This window comes from Heterocephalus glaber, unplaced genomic scaffold (genome assembly GCF_053883595.1).
Source record: "Heterocephalus glaber isolate CG9 unplaced genomic scaffold, H.glaber_assembly_v1.0 deba00001004, whole genome shotgun sequence".
Lineage (NCBI taxonomy): Eukaryota > Metazoa > Chordata > Mammalia > Rodentia > Bathyergidae > Heterocephalus > Heterocephalus glaber.
Window position 1 is genome coordinate 2,107,349 of NW_028258179.1, and position 27,705 is coordinate 2,135,053.

Here is a 27,705-nt window from a genome sequence, read left to right on the forward strand (position 1 = left end):
TGCGCTCTGACCAGAATCTCTTATCAGTGCAGCCTAAGACATTCCAGCTCTACTTTTCAACCAGCACCTCTGAACCTTTCCAGACTCTTCCCACAAGCCAGTCCCAAAGGCTCCTAAACCACATGGTCAGGTACAGTCACACCAATGACCTCACTTTTGGTACCAAATTCTGTCTTACTTTTCTCATTACTGAGACGAAATACCTGACACCCAAAGTTAAAGGAGGAAAGGTTTATTTAGCTCACAGTTTGTAGAGGTTTCAGTCCATAATCAGCTGGCTCCAACACAGGACAGCACATGGCAGAGGAGCAACAGTTCATGGTGGTGGAAGATAGTAAAAGCAACAAGGGACCTTAACAGTGTCATAGAAACTAGGCTTGAAGCTGAAGTTAACCACCATCAATTATAAGGTCTATTCATGGGTCCATGAACTTGACGCTTGAAAGCTTCCCTTGAGAATCACCTGTCAAAAATATGCTTTAGCTTATGATAAATAGGTGTATAAATATTTCAGCCAGTTTTAACTTTGTCCCTATAGACTAGAGTCAGACATTATTTTTCAAGAAGGCATCATTTAGGGTGACCTTTCAAAGTAGCTTCAAGAATTTAGAATCACATTGGTACTGTATCATGGACGGCCTCTTGTAGCATATGTGGCATGCTTGTGAATGTTGTCAATTGAATACTTACAACACTGTAATGAATGTAGTTCTTTATTTTAGTTTATTAGTACATGCGTGTAGTACATAATATTTACATTCCTTGTTTGGAGTTGGTACATGTCCATAACACATCTCAAGTCTTTTTCTTTTAATCTTTTTCTTCCCTCCCCTCCTTCCATTCTTGATCTGCTTGCTCTTTGAGACCATTCTGTCTCCTTACACCCATATTATAGAGATGCATGTATACTTGTATTGATAGCAGCACAATTCAGAACAGCTAAATCTTGGAAGCAGCCTATATGTCCATCAACAGATAAATGGATAAAGAAAATGTGATACTTATACACTATGGAGTACTACTCTGCCATAAAGACAAACTTAAGTCATTTGTAGAAAAATGGATACATCTTGAGACTATAATGTTAAGTGAAATAAATCAGACACATGAGCTTAACTATTACATGGTTTCTCTTATACGAAAAACTTAGAGTAAAATGAGAATATGTTGATGCATCTTTTACATAAGGATAAACTGAGGCTCCTAAATGTCAACTGCTTTCCAAAGATACCTGGGTGGTCTGTGGTAATTGAGACTCAAGGCTGCAACCTCTTACCCAAAGGCCAGCACTCCTGTGACAGAAAATGTCTTCCTGTACTCTATTAATAAAGCAATTATCAGTAGTAGCATCTCACTCATCTAAACATGAAACATGACTTGAATCCCAGAATCCGAATGGTATTTGAAGCTGGAATTACAGCTATAGTGTTGTGTTTTGCATCTGGAATGCCCCTGCTCCCGTGCTGAGTCAGAGCTTGTGGAAGGTAACTAGACTATGGGGGGCTACAGCTGACTTGCTGTTAGAGGTGAGGCCTGGTGGCAGGCTGGTCATGGTGGGCATGACCTGGGAGGCTGCATCTCCCTCCTCGTTCCTCTGTTCTCTCTCTGTGCTTTCTGGACGCCATGATGTGAGCTGCTTTCCTCTGCCAGACCCTCACACAGTGCTGCTTCTGAGACAGACAAGAAACAAGAAATGCCTGACTTTCCCTGCTGGCTAGAGGATACTGTGGCTTCTCCAGAGACTGTGGTGCCCCTTGTCTTTACACCCTACCCCTATGGACTGAGAAGCTCACCTCCTCTGTGACTGCTCTGGTTGTTTAGCTGCTTGCCTCTTAGAAGAAGAGGTGCACCCTAAGGTGGCTAAGATCAGCGAGGAAGGAATCTGAGGCAATTATTAACATCCCACTTTCCCGAACCCCAATTAGCTGTAATGAACATAGCTGGCCTACCCGAAGATTCTCTGGCTTTAGCTCCACTGTTTTCCCCAGAGTTGCAACAGTTGTCAAACAGTTCACCTCACCCTGCCCCCTCACTGAGTCACCGCCATGACAGCTGTGGCTGTCCTGAAGCCCTGCAGCCACTTAAACCAATCACAGGTCTGCACTTGGATCAATCAGCAAACCCAAATTCGAACTCATTACTGGCTTGCATTGGACCAATCAAAGGCTTGCAGCTGCTATATGAGCAGCACTCCCTTCACATTTCTGGGGTTAGTCTAGGAGGGCCCTCTCCAGTGCACTGACCCCCTGGTGCTGCTGCCAAGTCCTGTTAAAATAAAGACTCATTTTGGTGGTCCCATAAATCTGCTCGTGAATTATTTTTCAGGTAGTGTGGGCTCTGAAAATCCTGTCAATCTGCTCAGAATGGTGCTCATCTCACATACACACAAAAGCAATAAACACTAGTGGCTTTTAGGCCTGAAAAACTCAGAGAACAGCCAGCCAGTGAAGATCAGCTGCAGAGACCAGCACCTGGCAGAGTTGACCCGGGGAGTCTGGCACAAGCCAGCACTGGACAGCAGCAACTAGAAGCAGCAGTCTTGGCATTCAGCATTCCCAGTGTTGTCTGGTGGCATCAGGACTGCTGGCAGAGCTGCACTTTTCAGAATCATGATTTCCATCTGGATCAAGCACAGAACTCTCAACTGATTGGCAATACTTCTGTCTTGGAGCCAGCCAACTATGGACTGAAACTGTGAACCAAAATAAACCTTTCCTCCTTTAAATTGTAGGCATCTGGTATTATGTCCTAGTGATGAGAAAGTGACTAAGACACATGGCTTTCCTATTGTTAGACTACTAAACAGAAAATAATATATAACCTACTTTCATTGTACTTTTTAATTAAGTGCTGTTCTTCAAAAAAGAAAATTCTTACACACACACACACACACACACACACCAAAAAACACATGGCCATGTATACAAGGCCACAGTTCGAATGGGCCCTCCATCTTGGTTGTGTGCTCAAGGCCTTCCACATTTTGACTCCAGTGACTTCCAAATCTCTGGGCCTGTGTTATCTTGGCTTTACGTCTGTACACCATTGACTACGCTCTTTCTTCTGTTTAGAATTATCTTCCTATTCCTTTTCCATTCCTGATTCCCCACATCCGAGCTGAACCATCAAAGTCATTATTCCCTCAAGTGATCTCACTGCACATCTGTTTGTATTCAATGACTCTCAACCTGTGTGTGACAGTTTGGAGGCAAATGAGAGCCTCAGGTTTCTCTACAGCATTTCACAAATGGCTGTTTTTGGTTTGAGGACAGCTTCCCCTCTTTCAGTTTGTAGAAGTAAGATCAGCACTACCAGCCAGGCTAGATGGGTTTTAATTGGTTGAATGTAACTTGCTTGCTATAAAGTTGTGTACATATCTTACTGAGATTATCTCATTTCCCTCCTGAAAATTTAGCCTTTCATATTCCTATCAGCATTGCATGAGAATGCCCATTTTTCCACACTTTTGTAACACTTAAATGTATCAGTCATTTAAATTTTGGACAATCTGATTTTATTTTTGTTTTAATTTGCATTGTCCTGATTACTAAAAAAGAGACTCTTTTCTGTGTTTTTTGGTTACTTTCTTTTACTCTGTTTTTTAAACTCTGTCATTTTCTTTTGTCTATTTTATTTGGAGATTTCTTTTCTTCATCAATATAATGTATATATTGTAAGAGTTTTTCTAGTCTGATTTTCTTTTGATTTTGTTTACAATGTTATATAGTTTATGAAACACTTATTTAGTTAAATATATAACTATTTTCTCATCTTGCTTAACAAGACTATCCCTGACAATATTACAAAATTTTGTATATAACTTCAATTTTGTAAATGTATTTTAAAACATTTAGCTTTTACTAAATATTTTATATTTTTATAGATAACTGTGACTTTGTTATCCATTTGCTAAAAAGTATATTACTCCAAAATCTAGTGGCTCTACATAACATGATTTTTTTTTTTTCCATGATCCAGTGGGTCTAGAGTTTGGACAGGCTCTGCTGACTGTTTCTTTTGTTCTCTATGTAATTAGCTGGGCCACAACTTTTAGTTACCTACTGGCCATCTGTTGCCCTGTACTAGTCAGCTTTCCTGCTGCTAGAACAAAATATCCAACACCTGCAATTTAAAAGAGGGGAACAGTTTATTTGGCTTCCAGTTTCTAGTTGATTCAGTCCAAAGTAAGCAGGTTCTACAGCAAAAATTGCATGATGAGAGGGCCTACTGGAAGTCACCCAGGAAGGATGTGGGAGAAAGAGCAAGCTGAGGGTAAGAATATAAGAATACAGCCTTCCAGGTCATGCCCTCAGTGACCCACCTTTAACCAGACCCCACCTCCTATCAACACATTTATCTACTCATCAGTGGATGAAGCCACTGATGAGACCATGATCCAATCATCTTCTAAACATGAGACATCCGGGTAGACCATAACATTTTGCTCTTGAATCCTGAAAGGCTCATGTCCATCTCATTATGCAAAAGCATTGAGTATATCTGTAAGAATTGCCAAAATTTTAACAGTTCCAGCATTGCTGGAAAGTTCAAGCTCAAAGTTTCCCCCTGTACTCTAGGCAAATTTTTAATTGTGAGCCCCCAGAAAAATAAAAAAGAAAATTAAATACTTCCAACATACCATGGGATAGAGTAAACATTCCAAAAGGGAGGATTATTGGAATAGAAAGGAATTGGGACAAAGTATGACAGAAATCCATCTCCATAGTCAAAACTCGGAGAGGCTTATGGTAAGACATGAGCTCAGAAGGGCTTGAGTGGCCTCACCCCTATGGCATTACCAGATGCAACCCACCTGGCCTCTTGTGAAAGCTCACCTTACTCCCTGCAGCTTTCTACAGCAAAGGTTCCAGATTCTTGGCATTTCTGACTTCCTGGGGTATCCACTGCATCTCTGGCTTCATTCCCACATTACCTTCTGAGGGTTTCCTTGCCTGGCCTCCCAAACCTTCTTTGAAATCTAGGTGGTAAAATCAGCAACAAGTGAATAATGTCAGGGTTTGTTGCCATCTGGGGCAGTGGCCTTTGAGTGCCTAGAGAGCTGATCACAGTGAAATGAATTTTAAGGAATCTGAAGGAATCTTTTTTCTTTTGGTACTGGGGATTGAACTCAGGACCTTGTGCTTGCAAGGCAGGCATGGTGCCACTGAGATACATCCCTGACCCGACTTAAGGAATCTTAAGGAAACAATTTCTTAGATGGTCCTTCTCAAGCAGTGGCCTCAGGGGCTCTCTTCTCAAATGAAAAGTTTACACTTTTGCCCACTTTAGTCTGCAAAAGGTGGGGACAAGCCAATTTTTGAGACATCTTCAAGCCTTTTTTCCTATTGTTCTGATGCAAAGTACTTGTCTTTTTTTTAATGCTAACATTTTTGGTAGCCACACTTTCCTTTGCTAGAACACTGCAGATTCTTCCTTTCTGGGAAAACTGCAAACTTTTCACATCTTTCCACTCTTTTATGGTATTGACTCTTACTGCATTTCTGGCCCAAAGCAGCCAGAAGTACCCATGCCATGACACCTTAGGCTATCTTGAGATTTCCTCCACTAGTTTAATTAGTCCACCATCTTTAATCTCAGTCTCCTGCAAAGTCTTAGGACATTTGGAAAATGAAGACAAATTTTCTGCCGGAGTACAATACACAAGGCCTCTAGTCTAACTGCCGATGGAATCCTTATACCCAATTGAAATCTAATGAGCCTGGCCTTTACTGTCTGCATTATTATCAACATTCTGGTCTTCTGAGCTCTGGCCAGTATCCTGCATCAAGCACTCTTCACAACATTCTAAATATTCTCTAACCTGCCTCTCTAAATTTTTCCAAACTTCTCCCAGTTGCCAGTTCCAAAGGTTTCTGAACCACATGGTCATGTACAGCCACTGAAGTAACCCTAATTTTCTGTGTGAATCAGATTTCCTGTCACAGGGACAAAATACCCAACACTCACAACTTATCAGTGAGATCCATTTCCAGTGATCCATCTCCAACCAGGTCCCACTTCCTAACAGTACATTTAGCTGATGAACTCATCAGTGGCTATATGCAGTTGAAAAGCTTTACAAATAAAGGCCAAATTTGTTCTGCTTTAAGTTATCTATTGGGCATCTATTTGCCCAAGTGAAGATCTACTTTTGTTTTGTTTTGTTTTAGCAAAAATTGGTTTTAAATCCCTGACTTCTTCAGAAGAAAACACAAATCATACATTTAATGAGTGACAAGTTAAAAGTCCAGGAGTTCATTTGTCCTCTTTCACTATGCTGGATCCTGACTGTGTCAAAAACAGTGTAGTAATTCAGTCTGAGTCCCACGGTCTGAGAACCAGGGGAACTGAGGATGTAAGTCAAGGAATTTGAGGGCTGAAGAACTAGGAATTCTGATATGTGTGCAGAAGTGGATGTCCCATCTCCAGAAGAAAGAAAAAGAAGTTGCCCTCCTTCCACCTTTTAATTCTACTCCAGTCTCCAGTGGATTGATTGATGTCCATCCACATTGTTGAGGGATTCACTTTCTTTACTCAATTCACTGATTCCAATGCTAATCTCTTCTAGAAACACTCTTACAGACACACTCAGAAGTAACGTTTTACCCATTATCTGCATATCCCTTGGTCCAGTCAATTTGACATAAAATTAACCATTGTACCACACTTAAGCTGTTTCACTGGACTATTATTGTGGGTAGGACCCAAGAAGGGATCCTTGGTGGGGGACGGGAGAGGGAGAAGGAGGGACAGAATCTGTGAAGGGGTTATCAGCTTTAGGAAGAAGAGCTGAAGCTGACTTTGAGGTTGTGTCCCGCACTTCAGAGAACATTAAAGGATTTGGCCCATAGTGTACTATAAAATACATGTATATCCATCCCTATATCACAGGAGAACCAATGTTTGGATTTCTATCCAAGGAGAGGGTTGCATTAACTAGAAAAGCAAGCATAGCTAAAATAAATTGCAATTGTACTTCCAGATAATGAAGCATTTTTACTGCTTCCCTTCCATCTTCTCAATATCCAATACCAATGGAGATGCAACAAGAAAAGGCAGGAGAGGAAAAACAAAATAGAAAGCATTGTCCTTATTCCCACTTGGAGACCCTCAGGCCAAAGGCTAGCAGTAGTGCTCAGGAGAAAAAAGTAAGAGCTTTAAATTGCATAGAAAAGGCTAATTTATAAATTGATTCAGACTGGCAGGATATTTTAGTAGAGAAAGTGACCAGAAACTATGAATGTGACCTAGATTAATAATAGGATGGCAGAAAGAGATTTGACAGAACACAGTTGGCCTAGTAGTTGAAGAAACTTAAAAAGTAATCATGTTTCTGTTCATCTCATAAAATTCTAATTATTTAATAAACCATTTACATTAGCAAGTGGTTGGTCATTTGGTTAGCAAAAAATGCTTTCTTGTTTGATTTTGAGAGAGAGAGAGAGAGGGAGAGAGAGAGATTCTCTATTCTTCTATATGACCCCTTCTCTTCATCCTTTCAAGTTGAACAGATACAGGTCCCAGTCTACCTTGGAATTAAGTGCTCTGATTGGGAAGACTGAATCAACTTGCATCAACATTGGGAACTGAAAAGGTTCTCTCTCATCTTCTCTCCTGTCACATGGGTTAGGTGGAGGAACTAGATTTCTATTTTTAAAAAATCAGGTAAATCCAGGTGTGGTATTGTGTACCTGTAATTCCAGCACTCTGAGAGGCCGAGGCAGGAGGACTGCAGGTTCAAGTTCATATAAGGGCAATTTTACAACTTAGTGAGATTGTCTCAACATTTAAATGGATGAATACCTGGCTGGGGAGGTAGCTAAATGCAAAGACCCTGGGTATAATCCCCAGTACAAGAAAAATAAAATCAGGTAAGAAGGAAAAGAAGAAAGGATGCTACTGCAAAGGTCACCAAAACACTCCATTGCATCGGGGCACCAGATGCAATCATATCTGTTTTTAGCTTGGCAACAACCCATGTGGAGCTGGAAAGTGCTGACCAGTTCATTTTGGACTGCTTCATGCCACAGATCTTCGCTGATACTCCCAGTGACTGTCCTTGCCCAGATTGGGATGGGATGGTTGTCATTTCCCACACGTAACTGGTGACCAGCAAATCTGTGTGCTCTTGGCACTTCCTAGTCTCTGTCCCTCTGCCCACTGGGGTGCATGAGGGAAGATTCCTGTGACTCCCAGACCCAGGATGCACCAGCCTTGGCACGTGTTACTTTGAAATAACTCCCTGCTGATTTTTGCTCTTTTCTTCCTGCCTCCTGGAGGCAAGAGCTAAAAACAGAATTTAAAATTCATCTCCCAGTGTGTTTATGATTTGTTCATTCTTCCCATGCTGAAAATTTGGCTGGTGCTCATTTCCTCTGCAGTCCACGGAACAATGCTGCTCTGTAGGTTGCTGCTTAAATTTTCATTTTGAATAGATGAATGGCACAGTAGGATTGGTTAAGTAGGTTTAATATAACTTTTTTAAAGGTAAATATAATATAACATTTAAAAAGTACTTCTGAAAGCACTATGAGAGAAGTCAAACACATTTTTAATGCCATAGAAGAAAATTTTATTGCAATTGCAAGGGTTTGGAAACATAACCTGGTGTTCTTCCAGATCAAAGGCATCTTTACGCATTATGGTTAAAGGTAGCATTTCTGTGGAGGCACCTTATGTGAATGACCCAAAAGTGTAGCCTTCCTTTCTTGGAGCTGCTCTCCAGTAGTCCACCCCACCCTCTTAACAGCCAGCAACTTCACTGTCTCAGCCTCAATTGCTCTCAAACAAGTAGGAACATAGAGTTGTGTGCATTATTCTTTCCTTATTCTGGGAAAACATGGTAGCTGAGACAATGTATGGTTAAACTAATAAGGAAAGACTGGTTTTTCACCACTGCTGTTTTTCCCCCGTTATTTGTCCTTTGACCTTTGTTGCTTCTCATGCTTCCAATTTATGCTAATTTACTAACTGGCTGCAGGAGTTGAGTTTGGGCTCTGGAGATCTTGCTCTGCCTGTTTCTGGCTCTATGACCTCAAACAAAATGCTTATTTTCTTTCTGCTCCTCATTTTCTAACAAGGAAGTAATAATAAAGATGATACTAACATCTACTTTAGAAAGCTATTGTGGAGATTGAATAAATCAGTATATGGAAAGCACTTAAAATATTGTCTTTCACCTAGTGTAAGTGCTCAAATAAATATATTGTTGTTATTATTTCTGGTGCCTTGCTGAGCTCTCCTCATACCTCTGAATCTCAAATTCTTTTTTTTTTGGTACCGGGGATTGAACTCGGGTCCTTGCGCTTGTGAAGCAGGCAGCAAAACCACTGAGCTAAATCCCTGGCCCCTGAATCTCAAATTCTTTACCAGCAAAATTAGGTGCATAAGTTTTTTCTACATTCAGACTAAATGGACCTGAACTACATGGATCTGAACAAAGAGTGCCAAGGAAAAATCACTAATAAATTGTTGGCTAATTAACCTGAGGGAGATTCTCGCCAAGGCTGTCCTGCATATCCAGAATGTTTACAAGTTGACCAAACCCAGACTCTTGTCAAGTGCTCATCAGCAGATGTCCCTAATTTCCAACGAAAGGGCTTGCCAACCCCTCCTTGCTGCATCAGGAAACCTCATTTTCTTCCAGGAATAAATTCATTTATGTTTAAATGTTATTTTTTTCATCAATTGGGTGGAGTTCCAGTGATGACAACATTGCTCTTGACATTCTGAAAGATGAGACCCTGTAATTCAGATGACAGGACAGCCATGCGTGTTCACGTAGGGCAGAGAATACAGCATTCAAGAAATAGTGAGAGCTAGAGACAGTTTGGAAAACATCATGAAGGGATGTGTTGGGTTCTTAGTCATGGCTGGAAAAAAATATATCACTTAAGAGATGTGAAGGTGGGAGGAAACACTTGCCAAAGAGTGGGGATGCGTTGGCTTCCCACACCCTCTCCCCACTGCTGCCCATGAGGCCCGGGCACTGCCACTGTGCCTCTTAGTGGCTGAATGAAGTAGTACAGTGTGCTGCTGACTGTACCTCCAGCCTCCTGACTCCAAGTCCCATTTAGACTGATGACTAAGGCAGTGGTCAGGGACCTTTTCAAGTGGTAACCCTTGATTTCTTTATAAATTTAAAGATATTGCGCTTGTAATCATGGATGTTAGGCAAAATCTAAATTAACCTTTTCTATCACTCTTTAACCCTAACTATGCTTTCTATGTTTATCCAGCACTTCTTCCCCATGTTAGTTGCTCATCTAATTTTATTTTATATATCATATTTTTTGTTATAGAGCATCTTCTACATCTCTCACTGGCCTGAATTTTCTTGTGTCACCTAGAAAGGTGCTTGGCATATGTGAAGTTGAATAAACATTGCTGGAATGAGTGGTTCAGTATCAATGCCAATAGGAATGCCAGGCATTCTGTTCTGCTGCCTTCCCTTTCTTGGTTCCCTTTTCTACAAGTTGGCTACTATCCTCACACTCTGGCCTGCCCTAAAAATGTCAAGAAATACTTAGGCAGGTGTTGGCAGACTGTTTAGGGCACAAGCTACAGTTTCTTATTTACTGCATTTTTGGAAAATCTATTCTTTTTCTTTCTTTCCCTTCTTTCCCCCTTCCTACCTTTGTTCCTTTGTTCCATCCTCCCTCCTTCCCCTCCTTCCTTTGAACATGTTCTATATAAAAAATACTATTAACATGATATTCCTTTTAGTTGGCCTTCTGACTCTCTCGAAATGTTCTCTTCACAAACACAAGAGAGCCAAGAGCATGGGCTCTTCAAACTCACATACATGGAGCATCCATTGGGAGCTACGGTGGGCAGGAGAGCAGCATCTGGCAAATGTAAGGAGATGAAGAAGATAGACTCTGCTTTTTAGAAACTGGAGCTGCCTTTTGCAAACGACATAAACACCCCCCTGTAACTACACAGAACACTCCTGAATTTGACATACTGTGTGTGCTGCTTTCCTCAGGTTTGCAAAAGAGCCTACAACACACAAAAAATGTAAAGAATTATGGTTATGTTTTTCTTTGTCTCGTGGAGTAAAATAGTTCAAAATTTGATTTGCATTTTGCCCCGAGTATGTAGGAAACAAACTGCAGATCCCTCTTTCATAACAAGTTTTATCTAATCTTTAATTTCTACAAACATCCAACTCCATACAATTGTTTTGCTCACCACATTGGCCTCATTTTTGTGTTCCTCTCTGCCAACCACCAATGTGTATCACATTCTGTCAGAATTGATCCTGTAGCTCAATCACCCTATTTGTGCACTCTAATATTTACAAAAAACCCTAAGTTTCAGAAACACACAACTGGGACCACATGCTACTGCTTTTTCTACTATATTCCTGCACTCACATTTTAAAATCAGGCTGGCTGTAGAAAGTGAAGGAAGAAGGAAATAACTGATCTGATTGAGTGGGGCTTTTTGGGACATCTGTATGATTTTCATAAAAGGTTAATATGTAGCTCACTGCCTTTGTTACTGAAAATGTTCTAGGTTGGAAATAATCATTCCAGTACTTGAAATAGAAGGTAAGAGTAACCTACAAAATGCCATTCTGCGGCGCGGAGAAGAGTTTGATGCACTTAAAACTAAAGGCCTCCGAGTTTCATTCACCTTCATCCATCTCAACAAATGAAGGTTCATTCTGCTGTCCTCTTTAAGAAGAAAATCCTTACTCTTACTTTATCTGTGCTGCATGTTGTTTTGGGGGGGGGGCTGGGAGTATCGTAGTAGATCTACAGTTCCTGCCACATTTTGAGCCAGAAACAGTACAATAGAAAATGGGATAGAGTTCACCAAAGCAGTGGGATTATTTCAAAGGCAACTAAAAATGCTTCTAAGTATCTAATGAAAGTGCATTTCTGAAGAGCAGATGGGTCCTCTTCTCCCTGCACAGGAAGGATCTGTGAAAACTGAAATCCAGAAAGTGAGACAGTATGTAAGACTTTAAGGACAGGCATTTTTGAAGGGACTGTTTAGAAAAGACTTAAGACAGGTGAAGGATCTTTGCAATGGTAAAAGTACGTTAGGGTTTTATCCATTTGTGCACAAGTTTTGCTGCTAAGGAGGGAGGTTTCTCCTATTCATTTTATACAAACCATCCGGCACTCAATTTTCCTTTAAGTCTTGCTGATAATGCCCTGAATATTGCTTAAATGCATTCACTTAAATTTAATGTTCACTTAAAATTTTGTCAGTTTTATGTTATTTATTTTAGGCCAAACATTTTTATGCAATTAAAGTAAAAGGCAAATGTTTGTAGAATTTCATTTGCCTGAACCCTTATATACCAGGTAGCAGTTTCTGATAAACTAAGAAGAACATCAAAATAAAATAGCATTTCTAGAATTAACCATTGAATAATATCAAATATAATCCAAGGCCTCAGCTCCCCATGGCCTGTTAGCTTTTCTAGTTCTCTCTGACATGCGTTATGGCAATTGCACACCCTTGTTTTTGGCTTGGGAGAAACGTTGGGGCATGAGCAGCTGAAATCAGTCACATGGCTGTAGGATGTTGATGCAGCTGACCCCCAGTCCAGAAACTGGACATCCAGGCTTAGGAGAACCCCCTTGTTGGCAGCTCTTTGCATCTGTTGTCATGTATTCTTCCTAGAGACCTAAGGGCATCCTGTGCAGCTACACTGAGATGGAGCACCTGGAAGCTTGCATGCATTTCTCCTGGCCTTTGTCCTTTGTGCCTTTTTCCTTTGCTGATCTGAATTCATCACTTTGCTGCACTGAATCACAGCTGTGAATCTATGGTTTCTGAGTCATGTTATTCCTGTCAGTGTATCACTGAGGCTAAGCTTGGTTGTAGGGGATCCCCAAACGTGGTGAATTATGAGGAAAACACATCAGAGAGCCACGGGGCTCCCTTTACCCATGAACAAAATAATCTTTCACCATATTATCCCAAGTGTGAGCTATAACTCAGTGGATCACACATGCATTCATATATTATTTCTCTTCCATGCAGATCTGACTTTGCATATACTTTGAAAGGATTCATGATGGAGAAATTCATTTTGAATACTGTGGTATAAATACAAAGCCTCTTAAGATAAAATGTCTTTAAATTCAGTTCAATTTCAGCTTCAAAGATAACACCTTCCTTAGCTTATAGATTAGAACTGAATCAAACATCTAGCTGTATCTCAGGCTGCATTTCCAGATCATGGTTCACGGCCATGTTTTTGCCCTGAATGTCTTCAGTTCTTTGGGGTCCCCACTTATTTAAATGACTCCCTCATAACTACAAAAGCTGAGCTCAAATGTTTTCTCCTTGGAAACAACACCTAATGTCACCAGGCAGCAATGAATTCTCCTTTCTCACTTCCTCCTTTGCCAGACCATAAACTATTGCATTATAACAATTATTATATTCCTTTATTAGGTTTGATGTGTCTGTAGTCTGTGAGCTCCTAGATGCCAAACTGAGTGTGATTCGCATCTTAATTCTAATTGTCTAGCAGGGCTCCTGAGATCCAGTAGTCACCAAGAGAGTGTTTATTAAATGCAGGACATGTACGTGCTCTATGGAAGGACACTGGGTCCCACAAAGATGTCAGGGATAACTGTTTCTTCAGCATCACTTATTGAGTCTTGGTACAATTTGCACTTTACCTAAGTCTTGCAACACGATTAGATAAATTCTCCCAAATGTCTGTGTTCTAGAACATAGTTTATTGCAAAGAATAAAACCTGTAAGTAGCTAAAACTCATGGATACCCCCCTACCTTGTTTATCTCTGATAAGGCCAGACAAACATTGACCCTCCTAATTCCCATTATTTGTCTCATGAATGATTAGCTAAACTGTACCGACAGGTCAACTGGAACGAAATACTTATGAGCCAAACTTAAGATAGGTTTCTCTCCTTTCCTTAGAACCTTGAACTTTTGACCCGTTCTCAGCTTGATATGCAGCCCTTCCTGAAGGGGGCCCTACTGAGAATAAGCTAACAAGGAAACATTCTTGATCTACCATCTGCTCATGCCACTTTTTTTTTTCATTAAGTTTATAGGGAAATTTTAGGTATACAGTATAATTATATTCATCATTGGGATCTTGTACCTGTACACGATGTATCTTGGTTCTTATTTATTCCCCATTCCCCTGCCCTCCCTTCAAGCCTTGCACCTCTTCCTATTTACAAAGACTTCGTTTCCATTTTTTCCTTTTCTCAAATTTTTTCCTTTCCCTTCTTTCCTTTCCCCTACTGCTCATGTCACTTTGGCAGTTCACACTGTCTATCCTATTTCCTCAGATCTTATCCTTTCTAGCCATTTTACTTCTCATTGTAAAAGAAAATGCCCTTTCCCCTATCCATTGAGACACCCGCTCATTTCATGGTTGGAGAAGGACCTATGGTTGCCATCTTCACTGAAATAATAGCCCCCATCCTGTGCAACAATTGATTTAAATAAAGTCTCTCTTTGCCAATGTCTAGAACTTGTTTTTATTTGACAGTGTTCTTGGATGACTGGAGAATTTTTCGCTACGAAAACATACCTACATTTTTTAATTAGTGAATAAAGTTAAATGCTCATGCATTTTGACACTTTATTTGCACACACTGTAGTAATACATCCCCCAAATTCAAAGAACATTGGTACATTCATCTCTAACTCTTATAAGGTTATCTCTAGTTCACTTATACTTAGGTTGGTTCACTGCCAGGCCTTCAGACTCCTTTTTGGTTTTGTGCATTTTTCCCGTCCCCAGACTTAACGTAAAGGCCACAGCCCATGGGCCTTGGAAAGAAGTAGCCTAGTTTTTAGAGACTCTAGACAGAGGCTGCAGACTCCTCCTTTAACCCTAACATGGCATAGAGACTCGGGCCCTGGCCCTTTAGTGGATTAGTTATATCAGCAGCTCACAACTAGTTTTGATTTTTTTAAACTGTAAATGTCATTTGGCAATGCTGGGAGATAGTTTTGGTTGTTACAACTAGAAAGTCACAATTGGCATCTAGTGGGTAGATCAAGGATGATGCTGTACATGCTACCATGCACAGGCCAATTCTCTGCAGCAGAAGATTACCTGGCCTCAAACATGAAAGGTGCCAAAGGTAAGAAACAACAATTTCCATGAATGTTACTGTTTCTAACAGACATCATCAAATATTTACTAATTCAAAAGTTAAAAGTAGGAAAGCAAAGCTTACCTAAGGAATACATCTACATTCATCTAACTGCACCATGACTATTTTTTTCTACGAAGTGCTTAAAGATTTTAGGGAAAAATGATGGACAATTTGGCAACAGGAATTTATTGATTTGTTTGTAACATTAGCACAACATATATAGCTTTATCACATGGTTACAATCCAGCATGTGTGCTTTGTGAGATAAGTAAACATTTATTTGAGCACAACGAAATTCTACACACAATATTCTGAGACTGTTTAAAAATAAATATATCCATTTCCATTCAGAAGCACAAAGAAGCAAATTTCAGTTTGAGATGAGGGATAGCATTTAAATTTGGTTCGTGAGCCAAATGAAATATACCACCTAAATTTGGACTATTTGCACAAGAAATGCCCAGTGAGCACTAGACAAGATTCCTGGTGTGAGTGGGTAGGAACAAAAAGTATGGCTTAGAAGGAAGCCTTCTTGGCGTTTGAAAATGTGGATGATTAAGCAAGGCCCACATTAATCGTGGGGGGCCTTGTTTACATTTAAAATATCTTTGCAATCTTGGAAAATGCTGTAAACGCATAGTATTTCAGAAAACCCTTAGTAAATACCTCTCTGATCATTTAGTTAGAAGGAAGGAATGCTTATCAGGGAGATGTTAGATATTTTTATTTTCCAAAAGAGTCCATCTCTGTTACTACAATATTTTAAATGTAATTGTCTTTTTATCCCCCAAATCCCGTGCGAGTATCATGGAGTGAGGAAGTCTGGCATCCTGACTGGTCATGTCAAACACAAGGTTTTTACCTGTGTCTATCACTCTAAAGGTCATCAAAGCAGCTTTTCAGCCTTGTGGATGTCACCACCTTCATAATACAATAAACCACTAGGCTCAGTGTCAGCGTACACCTTTAGACAATAATCTCTTCATGGTTTATGAACATCTAAGCTAACTCGATATATTATTTAAGATAAGTCTCTCCATAATTTACAATAAAATAAAATGAAAGTTCATGTTTTATATAATTTGATACACAAGCAGATTTTAATATCAAGAAAAACCCATTTCTTTTCTGTTCGTAACAAAACTTTCCCGTATGCTAAGAATTCTGTAATCATTGTATCCAGGTAATATTTTTGTGAAAACAAGGAAATCCTCAATCTCCCACCACTCTCTCAGGTGAATTACTGTTATTTTTCTGATTAACTAGGAGTCCAGGGAATGTTTAGAAGCAGTGGACTATTTATCAATGGATTGCAGTAAATGAATGAAATCACTCAGCAGAGGACACGGATATACTACTGCATGACTGTTCATCTCCGCTGATCCTGCTTTGAAAGTGGAAAGCTTTTGTATAAAGGCTTGGGAGTTTCTTATCCATATCCTGTTTCCCTGGGCTGGCAGTACAATAAAAGTTACAGCATAGTTTATGAAATTATTTTTACCAGTGAAATCATGTCGAGTTGATTCAGATAAATGGAGACATCTCATATTATTTTACATTATTAAACATACATGAGTCCAGCTTTCCTGGAGCATGGGACTGTTTTATGCCTTCTAATTTGGGGCCCCAGAGAAATGTCTTTTTTGCCAGGCATTCCAATTCATGCTCTTTTGAATATATCCATGTGTTATACTGATTTGTATAGACCTATATTTTGGTTTCCCTCAGATTACTCCACATACATTGGACTTGAGCAGTAGATTTTTTTTTATAGTTCTGCTACTATGACATGATATAGCGATAAAGTTCAGAGCATTGAGCAAACCACTGTTTTCTAAGCTAGGATGAAGGAAAGCAACACTCCCCAGGGCAAAACAGCCTTATCCCAGTTCCAGGAGCCAGTCAAAGAGACTTGGAATTCCCTCTTTCTGCTCCTCATGCATTTTGCAGTATTGGACGACTGCGTGAAAGATATCCCCCACCTTCCAGGACTTCTGGTGGACCAGTCGCACGACATCTAGAAACTAGAATGAAACTCAGAGTTAGTGTCCTCAAATTACAGTGTCCTCTAAGGCTTGTCATTCAAGTGGCTCTCCAGTCTATGTGTGAGTATCTCTAGTCTCAGGCTACCATTTTCCAGGACAGTCTATTTCATTTTTAGACACTTATTATAAGAGAGTTCATTCAACTGAACTGTTTTTCTCATGGAGTTTTCCTCCATGGGAGGTGACTAGGTGCAATAGGCTAATTCTTTTTTTGAGTGAATCTTTTACATATTTAGTATATCATGGAGTCTGCTCATCTCTGGGTTAGATACCATGGAATAGGACTATACAGCATGTCTCTTCTACTATACAGATAATTTCTCATTGGGTGGGCATATTTAGGTCAAATAAATTAAGTGCTAAAATTTCAGGTCAAGTCATTCCATCAGGAGAAGCACCTCTCCTCCCTGCTTGCTCTGATCAAGCACCAGGAGAGTTTTCCAAAGCGACAGGGAAAAGAAAGACTGAGGAAACACCTTTGTCACCTGGTTATCAGTATGAGCTTCAGTGGACCGCAATCTAAAGGCAAAGTTCTAGATTCCAAGTGAACTGGAGGCTTGGAGGAACAGAAGATGGGGAAATCTCTATTGGCCATTCTGTCCATAAAACTGTACAACAAAATCCAACGTGCAGGGTTCTTAAAGTTTTAGTCAGATACTTTTTAAGGAAACTAACATTAAGAGCCAAAAGCTGCAGTTTAACACATGTAACCTCATCCAGTTCTGAACACCTTCAAAGCAGATATTGTGACATAAAAGACTGCAGGCAAGGTGGAAAGTTGGCAATGGAGCTATGTACATCTAACACTCCAGTCCAGTGGCCTTGTGGTATGTCATCCTTCTGTATTTTGGTTGCAGAAAAGGATAATATTGATATTTATTTGATGCAGAGAGAAATGATAAGCTGAGAATCTAATATCATTTTCAGAAAGAAATGTCTACTTGTTAAAAAGATGAGAATTGCAGTTCAGTTATATTTCTTTGATGTTTCTTCTTAGGATATATTTTATTCCACCTTTTGCATTTATTCATACTTCAGAGATTATCAAGAAGTTTGAATGCTAGTTTTTTTTAATTTTGGAGTTATTAATTCATTTCAATTACTGAGAAGTTGTCTCATGGAAAGCCACTATTATTTTATATTCTTTCTCTCAGCTGTGAGAGCATTAACTACTTAAACAGTTACAAAAACCAGGGCTTTACTGTACTCACTTGTATTGCATTGGTGTAATCAAAATAAAGTAATTTTCTAGGCTGGAAAATGAAATACTTATTTATTTATTTACTTTTTACTATTATTGATCCCAATTTATTTAAAAGTCATGAAAAGCCAGCAATAGGCTGGAAAAATACTTGATTGCACCCATGTTTCATGGGAGTGGACAGCAGCACTGAGTTACACATTGAGAGCAACACTTCCTTTTCCGCCTTCTTGGAAAAATGATTGTTAGATAAGCCAAAGGATGGGCAGCTACTGAATGGTGATACAAATCATGAAAGAACAAACAATAGGGAACAGATGTGCAATAAACATCATTGTTGACTCTTGGGCCAAAAGGCAAGGAGAAAAATTATCACAGAAGGTAATGGTTGAAAGATATTTCAACTAAGAATTTTAAAAAATTAAGGCAAGATCTTACTGTCTTCCAGCCCCTTTATAGAGGACAGCATAATCCAAAGGTAATATTCTTTCCATAATTTTTAGGGTGATGCACAAGCGGTCTGCTTCTGCCTTCTCTTGTTCCACACAAGAGGAAACAGACGAGACCACCTAAACGTCTTCCTCTAAAGCTCTGGATTATAGAAGTGATCAACAAATAACATTTATTTCACACCTAAGCATAAATAGCTAAGTAGATTACTGTTCATTTTCCTCTTCCATTATTTCCACTCTGCTGGGCCTGTAGAGTAGAACATAAGCAATGTGCCAGTATCTGCCTCCAGAAAGCTGTAAGATTATCTTCTGGTGTCATGATGTTGACCTTATCATCATCAAACTTGATCCATTCATCTTGTTTTCTTTTCATCCATGATACATAATGACCCAAAGAAGTAGACCTTCCCTGGTGGGTTAGCACTGCTTGTAAGTCATAGTATCCACAGTTATTGGAGCCAATATCATCAGCAAATGAAAAAAGTTCATATTTAATTTCTTTCTGGGGACTACTCTTCTTGTCACTTGTATTTGGCTGCTGATTCACTTTTTTATTTTCTATATCCTTGAATTTTGATCGAAAAGAGACCATTTTTTCTTGAAGTTCAGGTGTACAAAGTTCGTACACATTCAGCATAAGGGGTAATTTAACATCCTTATGAACATTGACATTTACTGATTCCTTCTCTTTATGAAAAAAAATCAAACCATCCGAATAGTTAACTAAACAGGTGGTTGGCTAATCTTGGAAGATTTGATGTACAAAGCATTTCTTTGCAATGTTGGAGACTGTTTGGTGATTTCTTCCTGAAGTCGCAATTTAAGTCCTGTAAAAAGACACTTGACTTCCTGATTAATAAAACAGCTAAGGGGCAGCTGATTTTCCTTCCTTTGGTGACTTCTCCTTCTCCTCCTCCTCCTCCTCCTCCTCCTCCTCCTCCTCCTCCTCCTCCTCCTCCTCCTCCTCCTCCTCCTCCTCCTCCTCCTCCTCTTCTTCTTCTTCTTCTTCTTCTTCTTCTTCTTCTTCTGATTCTCTACATTTCATGGTAGTTTCAAACTCAACAGCAAAGAACTGATCAATTAGACTTTTCTTTTTCATAGGTGTCTCTGCTGATGCAGATGAAGAATCTGTCTCTTTAACAGAATCATCCTCTATGGCTTCCAATTTCTGCTGCAATGCTCGTGTCATCTGTATCCAACATTTATTAGCATCCTGTTGAAGATATTGAAGATACTGTCCTTGTTCACCTTTCTCTACAAACTGTGGGAAAGCCATGTGTAAAAACTGTAGTAGAATAGTAGGTGGAATACTAGAAGAAGTTTTATCCATGGAATCAAACAAATTTCTAAGGGCTGCAGTAATGTACTGTGCTGAAGCCATTTTCCCTGACATTCTCAAGGCACCTGCATACCTTTTAAAGGCATCTTTGAGTTCAGGTACAGAATGCATACATTGGACTGTAGCATTTGTGTAACAAGTATCACCAAGGTTTGTCAATCCACATGGTAATTCCATAGCAGAAGCTAACTGTTCTTCTGTCATGTCTTCAATGAAGACAGTTTTAGCTGCAGGTTCTTCAGGAAGAGCATCTGCTGACCCCATCATTAGTAAAGTCATCCCATTTTTGATTTTGATGTTCCCCCAATCATCATCCTTCAGTGTCCTTCCTTTCACCATGACTTTCTGCCTGGTTGGCTGGACTCCAGTCAGCGCAAACAGCTGAGCCTTGAAAACCATTGGAAGTTCATCAGTATTCAGTTCTATACCTTCAAACTTCTCCTTTCCCCATTTTACAGTAACTCTCCTGGGGCACTAGGGCTGAGACAGAAACTATCTGCAGAGTCAGGACTCAGAGTGGCTGCCCCACCTCCACTCCTGCTCCCACCCCACCCGCCAGGCCCATGTGGAGGCCTTGGGCAGCCTGAGAGCACAGCGCCGAAATACTTGTTTTTAATACCTGGAAACACAACTGCTTTCGCAAAGAGTTCTGGGATGTTGCGAAAGGGAGACAGATGGGAAGCAGAAGATGAATGACTACCATATTATAGATAATAATATTTCAGGGGAAGGAGTACATCTTATCCATCCTTTTGTATCTTGTGCCTGCAACTAGGAAGTGCTCAATGAATATTTGCTGGATGACAGAAGAGATGGATGACCAATGTGAGTCAAATACTTTTAAAGCTCTCAAGAAAATATGGATGGACATCTGACTTGTTGAGGAAAAACTTGAGCTAAGTATTCATTCTTGAATTTTAGGTAACATATTTGCACATATGTAATTCAAGCATAAACTTGTACAGCTGTGGAATGCTTGCTCAATCATTTTCTACTGTTAAAGTATCCAAGGAAAATGCTCAGAGGTTATGAATAGAGGAGATAGCTGGACAGAGCTGAAAGTGAGATTCTGGCAGTGTGTCAGGATCATAGAAGCTGGTGATGGGGCATGTCTCCTATGACAGTGGCTGAGAGCTGGCAGGTACATCCTGGAAGTGAGATACTCTTCACCTCTTTTTACTGCTCACTGCATCATAAATGGAGAGTCAGCTCATTTGGCTCTGTCATTTTGTGTTAGAATTTCAAAGAAACCATTAGCTGGCTGGGCTTCCTAGTTCTAGTGGGCATCTTGTCTGATTCCTGACATTTTAGGAGCAGATGCAAACCCTTTAGGTGAAGGCTTTGCTTATCCTCCAGTTCTTTTAGGCAGGGGACGTTTCACATGGCTACTGGTGACTTACAGAGATATAGAAAACATAACTTTGTTAACTATTACTTAGACCTCAGTAGGAGAGATGCAAGTCATGTTTTTGATTGAAGTAAAAAATGAAAACATGAGGTTTCTGAATACCAGTCCCAAGATGAATGAAAAGGGAAAGGCTAAGGCATCTTTGCATGATTCAACTTATTGGCCTTTTTCAGCTGACTGAAAATCTGGGAAGCAGGTGTTCCTGATGAAGAAGTCCTGGACCTCAAGTTCTGAGGACTCATTGACAAAGGTTTATGCACATGTCACTTAGTTCTCTCTCAAGATTTTCCCGAACAGTGACCTTCAGTGAAGGTTATCCCCTGAAAGTGCATCCTTTCCCTTTACATGTCTTACAAATGTGTACTCAATGCCAAGTGTAGACATATAAAACCAGCCTGAGTTCCTTCCTGTCCTTTTTTCTGCAAACTCTAGCTCACTGGGCCATTGCTTTATCAACTTTCATCTCAGAGTAATTGCCTAGAGAGGAAGAATCAAAGCTCTGGGGAAGACAACAATATTCACTAGACCCTTCCTAGAAAGTTTGTTGCCTCAGACCTTTCTGGAAGTCAAACTTCAGCTTCCTTCCATTTATTTGGAGCCTGTCAGAGGGCTCTCTCTGTGGTGATGACCACAGGAGGCTGATGGCTGATCCAAAGTAGAAAAGTAGCAGTGAGGCTGTTCTGTCAGTAGTTTGTGGAATGGCCATGGGCTAGAATCTGTCGCATGATTTCTAAGTCAAGGCTGATATCTCAGCAGAGCAATTTTTAAAAAAAATGATCTGTCTTCACTAAAAATAGCATGCGCTGAGGCTTTGATGATTTAATCTTGGACATTGCGACCTTGAGATATGTTGACCTGATGAAAAAGGAGGTTGTATACTTTCTTTATTTTAAAAAATTAGATAAAAATGAAATAGGATAATGAAAAAGTCAGACAAGAATATTTGCAGTTCATCACTATAGGTTTTTAGAACTACATTCTATTTAGCACCTAGAGTTTTCATCACGCCTGTCCATGCCAATGGCTTGGCATTGTCTTAATCAGCTTTAGTATGTGATGAAGCTGGATTTATCTTTCCACTATATTACAAAATAAAAATCAAAACCTATTTCCTACCATTTCATGATCAACATTAATTGGGTTTCTTTTCTGTAGATCCCAGTTGGCACTTCTTGAGCAAAGTGAAATAACCTATATTCCATCACAGTTTGTCATTGGCTGTCTCATTTGAAGAAAAAATCACTACATAGTAGATGACTTTGATATTCTCAGGTGCATTTACAAACTCAGATTAGATTAGATTGTTTACAACATCAGATGTTGGAATTTATGGCGCTTGCTATAAGCTGTGCCATTTTTTGGAAATGTTCAACTTAGACTTCTGAAGCCAGCTACCATCTTTTGCTCCAAGGCAGAATGATTTCAGTAAGCACAATTGAATTGATTCCCATATTGCTCCTGAAAAATATGGTTATAGAGCCATGATTCTAATCTTTGACTGCATGTTGGAATCCCAGAGACCTCTGTATGTCCCTGATGCTTGGGTCTTACACCCCAGGGAGATTCTGAACTAAACAGTCAGAAAATCAGGTTTGTAAAAGCTTCTCAGGTGATTCAAACACGCACTGAGATTGAGGATCCTTACTAGAGAACTCAGCTCAAGGCAATTCCTCATGTTGACAAATGAGAAGCCTTAGTACCTAATTCTTCCTTATTTTCCTCTTCCTTTGTGGTGTGTTTCTTGATATTGCTAGAGGAATGTTTATTTTCTTAGAAAAATAGTTCTGAGCAATGACAAGCATTCTCTTTTAGAACTGAAAATCAGGTGGCCCAAACAAATGTCTAGTCAGGGCATAGTTTACATAATCCAAGTGTTAGTGAACCATGCTTCACTCTTGTACCAGATGGGGATTTATGATATATTTATGCATAAAAATGATTATTTGTTCACAAAGGTGAATTGAAACAAAATCTCTTCCATTAAGGTACCACCTAAAAATGTAATCAATATTTGTATTCAGCGAATTGTAAGAGAAAAAGTTGAAAACAGCCCCCTTTTCTCTTTTCAATGAGCCTGGGAATATTCTTCTGATGAGAATGTTTGTGTTTCTCTCCCCAAGGGACAGTGTATCACACGGGGTGGGTCAAAGTGATGATATGTTCTTTGACTTCATTCTTTGCACTGGCAGGCTAGGTGGTAAAACTGAAGGAGAGTTTATCAAATAATGACCTACTCATCATCCTGCAAACAAAGGCACGGCACTGATAGGAGGACACCTAGATTTAGTTGTGTAGATGAGCAGGTGGACTTGAGCATGAAAATAGCTATAAGCTACTGGTTGATGAGAGAGGTAAAGGTAGGATAGGGTGGAAAATGAATTAGATCTTGTTTTTCCGGTAGCTAATCTCATTGGCTGGTGCTGCAGAGATGGGGAGCTATTCTAATTATGGACCATTTTTTCTCATAAAAGAACATTTTATGTAAAGAATGTTTTATCTCAAACTGTTAGATTTTGGCACTGAAAATTAAAGTGTAAATACCCACTAAAAATTATAAGCTGTAACCCTTGGGTCCTTTAACTTGAGAAAGACACTTTTTAATAAAGACCAACCGAGAAGTGTTTTATAGAGAAAGTACCCATTGGGGATTTGGTTCAACTACTACTAGAGGAATCCCTTGTGTACCAGCCTCTCTGAGTCCCAATTTGCTCACAAGTAAAGAAGGGACAATAGGATCCATCCTGCTTTTTTCACAGAACTGTTAAGAAACAAGTATGATGGGATACATGGAGGCTCCTTGGGGTAAAACATGGAAGAGATAGAGTGGCTCTGATGGGGCTAAAAAAGCCCCAAGACTTTTTTGCTTTAATCCCTTTATTGTTTATATGTAGACGTCCCCACAAAATCTCATGTGCTCATAGGTGTGGCTTTTGAAAAATAATTGGATCATGGAGGTATGATACCAGTGGGTTGGTACGCTGATGAATTAATAGCTAAATGTGATGTTGGGAAGTGAAGCCTGGTCAGAGGAGATAGGTTACTATGGGTGTGGCCTGGAAGCATCCATCTCCCTCGCTGCTCCTTTGAGCTCTCTCTACTTCATGTCTGACATACCACGAGCTGTCCTCTGCCATGCTTCCTGGCCTTGAAGCTAGGTGACGATGGACTGAAACTTCTACAAATTCTGAGCCAAGATAAATCTCTCCTTCTTTAAACTGTGGGTGTCAGATATTTTGTCCAAGCAAGGAATAAAATAACTGAGACAAACCATGAGGCCAGGAATAGCATGAAACAAGATGTCCTTACTAGATGAATTTACATGGCTAAAGGGTCATCAGTTAAGTCTGAAGTAGTCAAAAGAAAGAGTGTCAGAGCAACCTAATCTAATCACAAAGACCCTTTAAAAGCAGAGCTATTTCTACCTGGTGACAGAAGGCATCAGAGAGATTGACAGTGTGCGAACAAGAAGGAGCCATGGCAAGAAATGTGGACTCCTCTACATGCTGAGAGTGGCTCTTGGGTGGCAGCCAGCTAGGAGGTGGAGACCTTAGTCCTATAAATGCAAAGGACTGAATTAGGACAGTGACCCAAAGGAGCTTGGGCGCTTACTCTTTTCGGGAACTTCCCAGATAAGACCCCAGTCAGGTTCTTGATTTGTGCCTTGTCACCCCTGGGCAGAAATCAGAAACTCACTCATGCCTCTGACCTGCAGAGCTGGGTGTTGTTTTAACTTGATAAATTTGTGGCAATTGGTTTGATGCAGCATTATTATCTTTTAAAAGGAAAATACACTTAAATTATAGGGACTGGTCTTTGAAGACACTGGCAGGAGGGTTCATTCCTTAATCTTAATGGCTGAGATTCTAACACAGTTACTGGTATGTTTTAGAGCTCTGTAATTAGCATGGAAGTGCTATTAATTGTAATGTTGGTTAAGGAGCTATTCCTCAACTTTTTATTTCCAGAAGGTAGAGAATGATGAGAAATTTCCAATAATGCAAGCCTGCTTAGTAGAAAATTAAAAACGTGTTTCCTTTAACTCCATGTTGCAGCTTGTGTTACATATCAGGGTGACCTCATTATTATAGAACAGGTCACTTTTTTCCTGTGCTTGCTTTAACACGATCCCACTGGCGTGAACCACAGGTGACACATGCACAACTGTCCCTTGCCACACCATGGGACAGTCCTACTTTGAACAACCAATGGTTCAGACCTCCTAGCATTCAGATGTACAAATTAAGGGCCTGTCCTTCACCAGTTAACTGAGTATTTTGCATAGACTCGACTTTGAGGTAGGAAATACCAAATTAAATTTAAAAAATATCTTTTGAAAATAACTTCGAAAAAGTTCCTTCTCCTCAATTTACTTTTCTTACCACCACCAACTAGTTAAAACAAATTGCGAGTCAAAGATTCTACAATCAAGTTTGTATTTAAACGGATGGAAAATTTCAAAGTTCTCGCCACACTTTTGAGGTCAAGAAAAGTCAAGATCAAATGCCTCCAACTCTTGTGTATTAAGTGAGTTTTCAGCAGTGATAAAACATGAAGCTTTATTGGTATCCTACCCAAACATGGAATATGGTATCTGGTACCTTTTCAATTCTGTTTTCTTGAGATTTCTTAAAGTAGATTGTGGGGATCCCGAGCTCAGAGGCAGCTATCCATTGCAGAGTGGCACGAAGCTCAGCATCAGGACACTCTGGCTCCAGGTCGAAGTTGATCACCAGCAGGTTCCTCTGGTGGGTGGCTGCTGTCCCTGGCAGTCTGGAGGCTTGTTCTGAACAGACACAACCACAACCTTACTCTGCTTTCCAAAGGGAGATCCCAGTTAATTGTGTGTCAGAATTAGGGGAACATGGCTTACCCTTTATTCTTTCTGACTGTCCTTTAAGAATCTCCTTTTCTTCTACTAATTCACTGTGGGAGAAAACAACAGTATATGGTTGGTAATGTTTAGGAAGAATAACTTGTAAATGGAAGATGATGTGATAGGTCTCATTGACCTAAAAGCTTCTGAAGTTCATCCTAGATTTATCATTCTCAGAGAGCAAGGTAAAGTGGGGAAATATCAATGTGGTAGTACAAAGGATTTCTGGGTCTGCAATAAATAACCCCTCCACCAGAGAAGTCCCAGGAACCGGAATGGTTTTAATTAGGATAATATATGTAGGAAACACAGAGGATGGATTTTCCTCTTCAATCTTCCTTCTGTTAACCCTCACAGGGTTAACAGTTAAGGAGAGATTTTTGGGTAACTAGTTTTGATTTAGAAATTTATGTTTTTCTTCGATTTTCCTTCTCATTTAATGGACCTTATGTTTCCTTGCTGTCACAATGTTTTTTCCACAGTACAATAGCAACATATATTTGCATTTTAATGTAGGATAATAGTTTTTTACATATATATTGTTTTTTTAAAATCAGAAATAAGGTGAAAGACAAACCAATGATCATTTTATAGCAAAATATCTTAATGGATTGAAATTAGTCTTTTTTATTCCTTTCTTGTGAAGAAGTCTAAGAGAGCAGGAGTATTCTAGAACTAGGGAATCATTCTAGAACTGAAATAGTTCATCAGCTATAGTAATGTTTAATATTGGAGATATTTTTTGCATGATGTGTACTTATTAAAAGCCTGTACATGGTGAGAGAACTCAGTAAAACTTAAACAATGACAGCATATGGCACAACTGCGGAAAGGAAGTGACTATATTGGGAAGCCTCTAGGTGGTCTATATGTTTATACTTTCTAGAAATTTGTAATTAGGATCTGAAAATACGTGTTTTGATAGAAGATATTCTCATATTCTTTGTTACTATTTATGTCTGGCTGATAAAATTCCTTTGTGTTGATCAATTACATTGATAGTGATAACTTTCACTGAGGTTGAAGAGTCCTGTAGAGTGACTCTTTCACTTCCTACTAGTTGTGTGTAGAAATGTCAATTCCCTGAGGGTCTAGACTTTCTGCTGTATCTCATATGAGTGCCGTGAGTGATAAGGCAAGTGGTAGTCAATTTCTGCTAATATGAGGAACTGGATGCTGAGTATGGGAGGTGGTGATCTTGTTTTCCCTGTACACAGATTTTTCTGAAGTCATACACATCTATTGCAGAGAGAGATGAAAACCGTAGCTAAAA

The 27,705-nt window shown here is 39.7% G+C and overlaps 1 protein-coding gene and 1 pseudogene across 6 annotated transcripts in view; both read right to left on the bottom strand.

Annotated features, from left to right (window-relative positions):
• Positions 1 to 15,279: 15,279 nt before the first annotated feature.
• Sphkap (SPHK1 interactor, AKAP domain containing) overlaps positions 15,280 to 27,705 on the bottom strand; it is a 154,788-nt gene continuing 142,362 nt past the window's right edge. For all 6 annotated transcript variants that reach the window (XM_087209340.1, XM_087209338.1, XM_087209336.1 and 3 more), the window contains 3 exons: positions 26,430 to 26,482; positions 26,158 to 26,342; positions 15,280 to 17,138 (listed from right to left, as the gene is read on the bottom strand). In XM_087209340.1, the coding sequence (XP_087065466.1) occupies positions 16,995 to 17,138; positions 26,158 to 26,342; positions 26,430 to 26,482 (382 nt within the window). In that variant the 3' untranslated portion in view covers positions 15,280 to 16,994. The remainder of the gene's footprint in view (positions 17,139 to 26,157; positions 26,343 to 26,429; positions 26,483 to 27,705) is intronic.
• LOC147828549 (ubiquitin carboxyl-terminal hydrolase 14-like) lies at positions 17,147 to 26,150 on the bottom strand (annotated as a pseudogene).